Source organism: Mesoplodon densirostris, chromosome 1 (genome assembly GCF_025265405.1).
Source record: "Mesoplodon densirostris isolate mMesDen1 chromosome 1, mMesDen1 primary haplotype, whole genome shotgun sequence".
Taxonomy (NCBI): domain Eukaryota; kingdom Metazoa; phylum Chordata; class Mammalia; order Artiodactyla; family Ziphiidae; genus Mesoplodon; species Mesoplodon densirostris.
The window spans coordinates 9,695,928-9,707,958 of NC_082661.1; the positions used below are offsets into that span (position 1 = coordinate 9,695,928).

The 12,031-nt window shown below is 53.6% G+C and overlaps 1 protein-coding gene across 1 annotated transcript in view; it reads right to left on the bottom strand.

Moving 5' to 3' along the window:
• HTRA1 (HtrA serine peptidase 1) overlaps positions 1-7,418 on the bottom strand; it is a 57,525-nt gene extending 50,107 nt beyond the window's left edge. Inside the window, exon 1 of the mRNA XM_060098608.1 lies at positions 6,871-7,418. Within this exon, the coding sequence (XP_059954591.1) occupies positions 6,871-7,309 (439 nt within the window). The 5' untranslated portion in view covers positions 7,310-7,418. The remainder of the gene's footprint in view (positions 1-6,870) is intronic.
• Between the last annotated feature and the right edge of the window lie 4,613 nt (positions 7,419-12,031).

The following is a 12,031-nucleotide window of genomic DNA, read 5'->3' on the forward strand; positions in this document are numbered from 1 at the left end:
TAACACGCTTCTAAGTAACACCTGAGTCAAAGACATCTCAAGAATAATCTGGGAGTGAGGCAGACTTGGGTTCAAATACTGGCTCCACCTCCCTCTACTGGGTAGCCTTGGACAATTATCAGTCACTTCTTGGAGCCTCATCTCTTCCCAGCTGGAGAACGGAACGATGCCCCTCCCTCCCTCGGTAGCAGTGAGGGAAGCACACGTTTGGCCCCTAACACAAAGAGCACAGTGCCCAGCTCCCAGAAAGTACCCAGTGGTGGTAGCTCTTCTGGTCACTGTTCTGCCCACTGATGTTTCCTACCACCTGGCTGTCCTGGAGAACACTGTCCCTGTCCCCCCCTCCCCCAGGCTAGCTCACTCTCTGCCAGCGAAAACAAGATGTGACTGCTGAACGTTGAGCCTTCCCTCCTCTGTATCCAGTTGGCAGCCATTGGCCTGGACAACCCCAACTGGCAGAAGCCTCTGTGTCCATCCATCCCCACCGAGCAGGGATGCCACTTGGAATACTGGCACCAAAGAGAGAGCTCTCCTAGTCCTGGGGTGTGAGATGACTCAACTGTTGGATGATCTAGTAAAATCTCGCCCGAGACTATGTGAAAGGGAAGTCTACCACAAATCTCACCAAACTCTCAGAAAAAAATAATAAAATAAAATAAAATAAAATAAAAGTTTATCAGGCAGACAGGCCTACCGTCTTCTCCTTGAGATTTGATTGCACAACTAATGAAAAAGATGTTTCCTGAGGTTTGAAAATATTGCACAAGGCTCTGACTCATTAAGACAGGGCTTATTCAAATTTGAAAATTATCGAAAATTCCAACCACAACAATACGCCCTTTGAAACAACCATGTGCCCGAGGAAGCATGATTATCTCCTGGTGAGGGACCAGCTGCTGTCACGTGACGCTGTGGAGGGCTGCTTTTACAGAACACACTGACTTGACAATTTGTCCTAGGAATCGAAAATAATAGGGTATCCGTGGGCTCCCAAACTTTTTTTTTTTCTTAAGATGTGACAAGTCTTTCCTTGTGAGGAATTCCCAAAGCATGGAAAACAAATTAAGCATCATTCAAGAAGGTCTTGGGGCTGCCATACACTGCTCTCTCCTGTGTGTCACATACTCTAAGGAGGGTCAATGAGATGACATTTGTAAAATCCCAGGCATTCCAGGCATGCAGCTCTTCAATCAAGAGGAGTCACACACTTCTCAGATGGTACAGACAACGCCTGGGGGTTTCAGAGGGTGACAACAGGCAATGTGGTGTCTTGAGTCCCTCTGCCCAGAGAAGCTTTTCTAACATATTTGTTGGCAAACCCCAAGTCAGCCTCCAGGACACAGGTCCCGCATCACCCTCCTTCTCTGTGACACCTTCTTTAAGCCACTCACGCACCTTATCCCCAGGGAGACATCATTACAGCGCTTCCTCTACTGAGCGGACTCCTTGACGATGATGATGATGATTATGATGATGATGCTTATTATTATAGCTAACACTGACCCAGTTCTAGTAATGCACTGGGCACAGTTCTAAGCACTAAGTTCATATAATGAGGTGTTTCCATCTTTCAACAACCCTATGACATAGGTATGTATGCACCATTATTTTTATAATGATTTTACTGATGAGGAAACTGAAACTTAGAGAGTTTAAGTCACATACGAGAAGTCATCCTTTTAGAAAGTGGTGATCTGACTCCTTAAGCTGGTGTACTACGAACTTCTTGAGATCATGGGCTAGCCAGCCTTTCTCACCTCTGATTCCTTCTATCTGGACCTTCTAAGTACATAGAAGGTGTTCAATAAAAGCTCTGAATGAACTTAGAAATAGAACTCATGTACATAGAAGGTGTTCAATAAATGCTCTGAATGAACTTAGAAATAGAACTCATGTCACTAATTCCAAAAGCTGAACTCTGCCCTTCCAGCAGCAACAGACATGCCTCTTCAATGGGGGCCATTTGGGGTGGCTACATTTCTCATGTTCTCTGCTGACATTAATTTTCCCTCTTTTTGTTAACAGCAGAGAAGATGGGGAAGGAAGGAGAAAGGGCTCAGGAGGGATCTCACTCCAGAGGACACATGAAGCCCAGCCTCGGAGCCCCTGGGAAACAGCAAGGGCCACCAGGTTCAATGGAGCTCACCTCCTGGGGCTGGGCATGTCACCACAGTGGTCATCTGGGGACTTGCAGCAGACAGCACAAAGCTGCAGTACGAGGCAACCAGACCCAAGTGGGCCACAGGCATTCAACTCGAACGCTGGCTTTAACCATCAGTAACTTAAGAAAAAGAAATAACTCTTAAAGAAGCCAGCCCAGGCTTTAAAACAAGGATGAGGTTACCACAATTCTTCAGAGACTAGTTTTCTTACAAGAATCACACACCATTCCAGCTGGAAGAGCCCTCAGAGATCACCTGGTCCAATCCCCTCACTGTTGAGGCTCTGAGGGCTCGGGAGCCGGTCACCTGGTCAGCTAACAGCCTAGCAGGGTCACAGGCAGTCTCGGCCTGTCAGTCCCTCCACCCCAGCTAGCCTTCCAAGGAACCCTCACCCACTGCCAAACTTGATTTCTTCTTCAAATTAAGCCTCACCATCGCTATTTATTCACTTGAAATATAAGCTCATGGAAAGTCTGATTTCTCAATCCAAGGCACGGAACGGCGTCCAGGATCACACAACTCCAAATGGACTCAGAATCCAGCCCTTCAGTCCCAAGGCTGCCGGACGTCTGACCACAGTTAGCTCATGGTCCCCTCCATAATCACTTACTGAATGCAGTTATTTTAAGTGCTAATGCAATCTATTTACAGCTCCTCTGGATGGAACGAAGTTACTCAGACGCTTGGCTTCTATACACTTGGCTTACTAATTTTATGAAACCTTAATATTTTAACTCTTTAGCAAAACCAACTGAGAACAAAAGAAGATAACCAACCAGAGTGAGCAAAGCCTTATAAACGATTCAAAAGACATCTAAGCCAGTGGTGGTTCTTCACCAGGAATGCATGGCCAGCCTGCACCTTCAGAAGCCCTCCCTTGTCAGGCCTGGGATGAGACCAGGACGAGGAGTTCCTGGGCTTAGAGACCTCTGGGCTCGGGGCTGCTGGGTTTTTTTTTGGCGGGGGTGGGGGGGGTGTAGCTTTCCTCGAGAGTGTACCAGGAGGAGAAAAGGACTAGGCTTCTGATGCTTGAGGAGGCTTTTTCAGGCCTCTTTTCTGGCTTCCTGTCCTTTTTTTGGCAGAAATCTGCTACACATCCTGGCTAGTTTTTTGCAGCGTCTGGGAATCCGGAGGAGCCTTTCTCTGCCCAAGAGCAGTTTGGGGCCTGGGGCTCTGGTTTGGATGCATCTCTGCTACAGCTGCTTCTGCTTTTTTGGGTTTTTTTCAGCAAGGGCTGCCTTGATGGCAACTGGGGGCAACCATGTCCTCAGACTCCTGTGCCTGCGGAGCGAGAACTGTGACGTGTCCTTTGTTTCTGTTTCATCTCAAGGCCACGGCCATCTGGAGCTCTGCTTATTCCAGCTATTAGCTTCGGCTTAGCTGGGGTTGGCTTATAATCTCGGTTTCTCTGTCAACAGCACAGAGTGCTTATGAATGGGCTGTGGACCAGATGCACGGGTTCAAGTCCTGGGCAAGGTACTGCTCTGTGACTGTCTCCCAGCTGTAACCCGGGGAGGACTACAGCACGCCCCTTATAGGGTTGTTAGGAGGATCAAATGGGTTAACACAGGCCTGGCACAGAATAAGCACGAAGTATATGTTAGCCCTTATTATCAGACTATTAGTAATTGCAATTCCTTTCTCTTTTCGTAATCCCCTGACCAGTATAGAGTTTTTGCTTTAAGCTAATCCAAGCTGTCCCTGGTGGAAGACGACAGCTCTTTTGATCTCTGGTATAACTGGACACTTTCCCATCCAAACCCTGACAGCAGCATTGATTTCTGAAATAGATGATTTGCCTTCATTTCCAGAACCATGATTAGAGACCCTCTCTGAAGTCTTTGCGAAGCTTACAAATAAAAGGGCTTTCTTTCGAATGGTGGCGCATTCCGCCATCCAAAGATCCACTGTGGCTCCCAAATGCTGCTCGCCAGCCTGTCCTACCTCCCTTGCCCGCGCCCTCCGCTCCAGACAAACCCTCTTCGCGATCTCATGAATCGGGGAGCCGATCCAGGCCTCCAGTACGACAGCGCCTCCTCCAAAAGGCCTCGCATGGGCACTCCAGCTAAAAGAGTGCTCTTGCCAAGCCTCCCAGCTGGACAGGCGGCCAATGCACAGCATTTAACAATGACATCAGGTGACCTGCTTGTGGGCAGGGCTTCGACTGAATGAAGTCTTGGCTCCCAGGCTCCTGGCCTCAGAGGTACGTCCAGGAAGTCAAGGGCGGAATGCTAGATGGGGGGAGAAGGGCGGCAAAAGTGAAACCTTCCGTTGAGGAAAGACTGGGTGGCCGTGTATCTCCAGCACCTCTGGTTTCTTCCTTCGTTCATTTATTCATTCAACATGCCCCCACGCATCTGCCAGGTGCCTCCTATGTGCCAGGCAGACACACACACACACACACACACACACACACACACACACAGTGCCGGATGCACCGTAGAGCTCAGTAAATATTTGCAGAAAGAAAGACGGACAGAGGAGAACAGCTCGCACCCTCTGTCTCTCCCTCCGTTCTGGGCCACCACGCTCATCCTTCTGTGGCTGTCCCCTCGCTGGTTCTCCTGGGAGCCCGCTGAGGGCCTGACAGCCAGTGGGAGAGGACCTGTTTCCCTCCACACACACGGTGACTATTAATGACCTGAAACTTACTCAGTGACTCCACCTCGCTGGCAATAAATTCGGTGCTTGAATACTGCCGGTTACTCAGGACCCTGTGCAGCGAGACTACAAACAGTAACAGCTGGCTTGTTTTTGACAAAAACACACAATGTGCTTTTTTTTTTTTCAATGTACTTTTTTTATACTCATCACCTCACACCCAAACTACTGCACTAGCCCGAACTCCGTGCCCTGGCGTGTTCGGCATTCTACTGCTAGCTTTGTCCTACCCAGGTTTTTTTGGTTATTGTTTGTTTTTTTTGTTTTGAGCTGCCCTGGCTCGAGAAAATCTGAGAACACTTTGGCCCTGGGGCTCTGCACCACCAGCCTGGGTCACCCCTGATGCCCCCCACCCCAAGCATCCCCAGCCACACCAATCTATTCACCAGACAAGACTTGGCTCAGCCTGACCCCCGCACTCCACGTGGGATGCACTTCGGGCCCTCCCCAAACTTCCTTTACGCAGCCTGACCTCCCTTCCCCAGGCTTGGGGTTAAGCACTGGGTTGCTTCTGAGTAAGGCTGTCCGGGTTCAAATTCCAGCTGAGTGGCCTTGGGCAAGTAATTCAACCTCAGTTCCTCCACCTGTAAAATGGGAATGACAGCAAAGACTCCCTCCTCTCGAGGCTGTGAAGGCCGAGTGCAGTCACACGTGTAACACACCAGGCACACGGACTGGGGCACAGAGTGGGCACCCAATACGCACGTGTTGTCATGCCCAGACCTCAGACTCTGCAGGTTCACTTCTCTCTGGAATCTCTCTCCTCCACCCTCTAATTAGGCTGTTTCCTGAGCGCGGAGGCTGGCTCCCTGCTCCCATGCTGGCGGAACACACAATCTCCGTTTCACCTACACTGCTCTGGCACCTTCCTCTCTGTGTCGGCCAACCTGTGCCAGGCCCTAGTGCTGGACCGTTTTCCTACAGAGAAAACCTAGAGCAGCCCCTTGCGCTGGGCTCCCCTCTTTCCCTTTCCACGCACTGCCCGCGGTGAAGAGGCACCGTGTGGCTGCAACCAAGTGCACTGCCAAGCAGGGCTGGCCCATCCCCACACCGCTGAAGTGGCCGGAGCTGAACTCCGTATTGTTTTTCCACATGGTCTCTCTGACTGGAGACGAGAAGCATCCCTCTGGAAGGTCCCGCGAGAGAGTTAGACGATTGCTCCACCCTTTGCCCCATCACCACCACCTCCCCTGCCAGGATGGGTCTTGATGATAGAGAAAAGATGCTTAAGGAGGGAGAGGGTACCCTTCTCCCTCATCCCTAACCCTCTCCCCTCAACCCTGCGTCTGCATTTTTTGTGATCCAAAACCACATTCAGCTTGTTCAAAAAGAACCACTTTCACTTTTGTAGGGTTGGCTCAAAACACGGGAAGCAAGGCGGCAGCAACGCCGCTGCACCGCCTAAACTGGTGCCTGGCCAGGGCGGCGGGGGGATGGGGGTGGGGGGGCGGGGAGGTCATCTGGGGAAACTGCGGAGCCTGACGGGCAACACCGTCCCTTTCAAATAAAAAGGCAATGTTTTCAACGACAGTATCCGAAATAAAAATGAATGCATGGTTAATTTTAAAGGGGGATGGGGGTAGATGCAGAGAAAGAAGGGAAAGCTACAGAAGTTAGACCCGGTGATCCCAAAGCCTCAGACTCACGCAGCACAAGGCACCTTTTTCAGCCCCGAACCTCTCAACTCTCTTTATGCCCACATTCCTGTCTTGTTTGTCCCCCAGGCCCTGGCGCGGTGTGGTTCCCCGCGGGGCACCCAGCAGCCGACCAGCGGGCGGGATGCCCCGTCACCCTGGCTCCGGGCTTCTGGACAGAGCACGTCCAGGACCCGCCGCGCGCGGAACAGACCCTGGGCTAGGCGCAAAGCTCGGTTCCGACGGAGCCCGCGCAACGCTGCCACCGCGGGGGCGGGTGCCCGCCTCTCCCGGCCAGTGGGCGCCCGGAATACCCCGCCAAGCTTCGCTGCCCCTCTGCCGGCCCGTCCGTCCCGCGGAGGTAGGTCGGGGCCGGGAGGCGGAGAGCGGGGAGCTCCCCGGAGCACAGGTACCTTGGCCGCAGGCGCCGCGCTGCAGGACGATGACCGGCGGCCGGTGCAGCCTCTCAGAGCGGCGGCTGGCGGCGCGCAGCCGGCACAGGTTGGCGTAGGTAGTGGCGTCGCTGCCGCACACCGGCTCGCTGCTGGCGCACACGCAGAGGCCGGCCTGCGCGCGCCGCCGCACCGTGGCCGAGGCGGGCACGCCGAAGGGCACCACGCACTGCAGCCCTTCGCCGCACGGGCCCTCCTGCAGGCCGCACTCGGCCCCCTCGGGCGCGCCGCACACCTCGCAGCAGCCGCACGCGTCGCGGACGCGGCCGCCCTCGCAGTGTGCCGGCGGCGGAGCGCAGCGCGCGGGCTCGCAGCGCTCGGGACACCCGGCTGCGCCTGGCGCCGCGAGCAGCAGCAGCAGCAGCAGCGGCGGGAGGAACGGGGCGCGCGGGGGCTGCATGGCGGCTCCGACGGCGGCGGCAGGCTGGGCGAGGGCAGGAGTGCAGCGCCGGGGAGAGCGCGGGAGGGACTCGGGGCCAGCGGGCGCGAGCGCGCGCGGCCGCGCGGCCCAGCCCATTGGCCTCGCGGCGGTGACGAGCTGCCTTGGGGACGGGCACTGCGCCCGGGAGGGGGGCCGGCCGGATGGCGGGAGGGCGGGCGGGCGGGCGGCTGGACCGGGGACCGCCCGCGGCGGGGGCAGGGCGGGCGCGCCGGGGCACGGCGGGGCTCGTGGGCGCTGGCGGGGCGGCTCGCGGGTCGGCCCGCCGGCTCGCGGGGCCCCGTTTCCCGGTGTCCGCTTCCCACGTATCCGCCTCTCGCGGCTTCCTTCGCCGCGGTTCGTGACCTTAAAACTAAAAAGAGGCTCTGCACGGGGGAACCTGTGGTGGCCCGGCGCGCGAGCGCCCGGGAAAGTTCCCGCAAATTGCCGAGTTGGGGACCCGCCCCGGCCGCGAGAGGGGCCGTTGCCCAGACCCCGGGCGGTGGCACCGCCGGCCCCGGTCACGCGCTCTAGAGGAGGAGGACGAGCACCTCTCTGGAACTGACCCCCGTGCTCGGCACGCGCGACCGGGACCGTGGACCCTGTGCAGCCCTACGAAGAAGGCGGGGCCCGCGGGGCTGGCAGAAAGCCAGCTCCCAGATCCACGGTTAAGTGAAAAAAGCAAAGGGCATAAGTAATTAGAATATAATCGTTCGAGTCAGATTGTTTTCAAAAGTTGTTATGGGTAGGATGCGTGCTTGTACATGCACAGAATAGCTCCTGAAGGAGAAGCGAGAAGCTGCTAACGCGCGGGGTGGGGGGAGTCTTGGGTGGGAGAGGGGCGTCGTACTGTTTGAATTTTTCACCGCATGCGTGATTCTCTCAAAACGTTGTTAGTAAATAAAAGAGCTCGCCTTTGATCTCCCACGTGAGAGTCTTCGGTGGGTCATTTGGGACAGACGCCAGTCTAGGCGCCGTCAGGAGGAGCAGGGGCGACCCTGAGATGGGTCCCCGTGCCCTGGCAGTGCCAGGTCGGCAGGTGGGCAGAGCTTGAGCCGGAGGACCCTGTAAGAGGCGGGCTCACGCAGCCCTGGGCCCGGCCAGCCGGGCAGAGGCTCCCAAGGGCGGGTGGCCACGGGCCTTAGGGGGTGCTTAGCGACTTTTCACTATTCTTCTGTGTTTGGGTTGTTCCCTTGAGCACGTGGTACTTTTCCAACAAAAATAGTTTAAACGTAAAATCCAAGTATGTGTAACCCCCGCTCAAAGCACCTCCCAAATGTGAGGCATGTTAGCGTCCACGGTCCAGAGGGGTCCCTGGGACCAAGAGCCCGGAAGCAGGAGGTGTAGGAACCCGGGGCATGGCAAAGATGTCTTGGTCCCCAGCCTGTGTCCCTAGACCCCATGGCAGTATTTCCTAAAGCCAGAACCTCGTTCTTGTGGGAAGGGAGGCCTTCACTCAGAATTCACTCAGCCCTGGATACCAAAGGAGGGTGATACCTCTGCTGATTAGAGGCCCTGAGTGCCTGACTGGCTGTGGTTACCCAAAAAGGGGTTGGGCGGGGTGCAGGAGAGGAATAATTAGAAAAGTCCATCAGGAAATAAAAAGACTCTCCCCGCTGCAGGCCAGTGAGCAGATGAGATAAACAGGGCCTGCGGTGTGGATAAATTGGTGAAAACTCCTTTTCATCCAATACTTGTATTTTACAGATGAGAAAACTGAAGGCCAGAAAGGGTAAGTGACTCCCCAGGTCACACCACAAGTTAAGAGCGATGGAGCCAGAGCACCTTCTAAACGGTCTGTGCCTGCAAGTTCCCATCCTCCACCCTCCAGCCAAGTGACCAGACCGCAGAGTGAACTAGATGATTCAAAACAAAACATGACCACAACTTATCCGAGGTCCCTTCTTGTCAGAGAATAAGTCCCTGAGGGTCCCACTGAGTCCCCATCACGCTCGCACCCCGTTCTCCACTCCATCCCCCCACCACACACACTTTGCTCCCCCAGAGTTGAATAACTTGCATTTCCTGGAGCATACCTTCCTGTTTAAGGTTTCTCTGCCTTTGCTCATGCTCTCCTCTCTACCTGAAGCGCCCTTCCTCCCCTCCAGTGTGAGTTAGTGTGACCTAGTGAAGCAGGCAGGAGCCATGTCATCTGATGGGCTTGGATTCAAAATCCCACTTCTGGCCCTTAATTCTGTGCTTTCTGTAAGTTGCTTAAGGACCTCAGGGACCTTCACCAGGAAAATGGCCGTGACAACGGGTCTCCCTGGGGTAACTAACCTAAGAGCGTTTTTGACAATGGAACCACTCCTGTGATGGTTCACAACCTAGAAAAGGTGTTTGTGACTGATGATCAGAAATGCAAGCCACATAGGCCACAGGGCTGTACTACTAGGGAAGGAAGAAAGCACCTCCCTGCTGTTGGAAGCCATGCTGGTGGTTTCCTCAGGAGGAGTCAATTGAGGGAGGAATGGAAGACCGAGCAGAACCTGAGAAGCAGAATTGGAAATGCCCAAGGTTTTAGAAAGGCCATGATCGTATCACGATCACCCCCCTGCTCTGAGGATAATGCGGATCGCCAAGGGGACAGCTTGATCCAGGGGCCCCAACAAGTCCACGGACTCTGAGTTAGAAAATTAAAGTCCCACTGAAAGGATTATGGGGGCCCTGAACTGTCCACGTGGGAGGGTGTTGTGTGTGTGCCATGTGTGTCCATGTGAGGGCACGTGTGGAAGAACACAATAAATCAGGTGAAACCTGGCCTCAGGGGCCCAACATTGACCTTACCTTTGTCCCAGCACCTCCATATCTAGAAATAATGCTTTTGAACTGAGAGGGTTACTCTTTCTCTCTTTTATTTCTTCCTCCTCAGCTGCCACTTATAAAGACAGTTTCTTAAAAGATGAATTTTTTGAATACATCATGAAAAGTCATTTCTCACTCACCAGGTCTTGGCCCAGATTCCTAGAGAGGATTTTTCCAGAGAAAAGGGGGCAGTTCTGAAGCCACACAGGCAAGTTCCCTGCCATCCCCTCTGCAGGCCAGATTTGCAGCATGTAAGCTTTCATTTTGAACAAAATCAAGTCTATTCATGAAGAATGAACAATGAAACACCATGGCTGCCAAAGCCTGGGTTTGGAAATGCGGCTTCTGAAGTGGAACCATGGCTGTGCTTCTCAGAAGGAGAAAGATCTCCCACGGGGTCTCCCAAGCGCATGAAGGACCCAGAGTGGTGAGGGCCCTACTGCCTTTCCTCATCCGCAGGACCAGAAGCTAGGGAGCAGTGGTAATACTTTTGACTCTTCCTAAAGTCTTGTCAGTCCCCTACCCCCTAACTTCCTGGTCTCTCAATCACAGTCACATGAAGTCCAGACTTCATGCCCCATGCTCTCCCCCAAAATGCCCTCAAACCAGGCTGCTCTCCGGTCCCAGGGCGGCAGGTATCCTGAGTTCCCCCATAGCGCCCATTCTCACTCTCTCTGTAGTAACAGAACCCTGGCTGGCACATGCCACCTCTGAGCTGGTTTGGGCTCCCTTCCCTCTGAGTACCAGGCACACTCCCATCACCTCCCGCCACCCCACCGTCAGAAGGTGGTGACCTCCTGTGACAACAGGCACACCCTGGTCCTGCTTCTCTGAAGACAGTCTCACGTCCGATCGGTTAGGTTTGGTTCAGGAGAAACTTCTTGAGCATCTGCCATGTGGTGGCCACTCTACTGCCCACCGGAGATGCGGTGTGGAATAATGGAGCCCCTGCCCCGCAGGAGCTCAAAGTCTAGAATTTCCTGCCGTGATGGAAAGGCTCTCTACTTGTGCTGCTCCAGATGGTCGCCATCAACTAAATGTGGCTGCTGAGCTTTTGAAATGCGGCAAGTGCCAGTGAGGAACTGAATTTTACTCGTCTTTCATTTTAATTCATTTAGGTGTAAACAGCCACGTGAACGCACTCCGTAAGGCGCAGGAAACTAGTGCCTGTTCCTCAGGAGAGAGAGGGACAAGAAAACAAATGCAGGGGGGTTGAAGGACTTCCGTGAGGGGAAAATTGGGACGTTAGAAAGGTGCTAACAGAGCTCCATCTTGAGGGACGGGGAACAGCAGGAAGCACATCGTCCACGGGGGTGGGAGGGGGCGTGATATTACAAGTGCGCCTAGTTGGGAAAATTCTAGTGTGGCTACAGGCAGGAAAGGGGTCCCCGTGGGCAGGAGAGGCAGCTGGAGTAGGGGCCAGGTTGAGAAGGGCTCCAGCTGTCTGCCTAAGGAAGTTGGGCTTTCACTGATGCTGAAAGTTCCACTAGGCTTTTAGGGAGCTGTGTTTTGGCAAAATCACCCTGCTGCATATGGATGGTAGACTGAAAAAAAAAAAAGTGGATTCAGTAACAGACATTTAAAACTATAGTTACATTATTCGATTTTAGGTGAAGGAGAACTTTGAATTATATTGAAGATGCAGTTAGCATAACCCAATAAGATAAGAAGCAAAGAGATTCCATTAGCTTTGTAATAGTTAATTCATTTCAGCAATGACTTATTTAGTGCAAACCCCTCCTTCAGAAATAGTGCGAACGGTATGGATGTCTAAAATATTCTGGAGAACTTCTGAAGCGCTTTAGGAATATTAGGATTTCTAATATCAAGTCACAAAACATTCATGGCTATTAATTAAAGAAGAACCCCCCCCCCCCAGAAAACAATCCCAGACCTGGC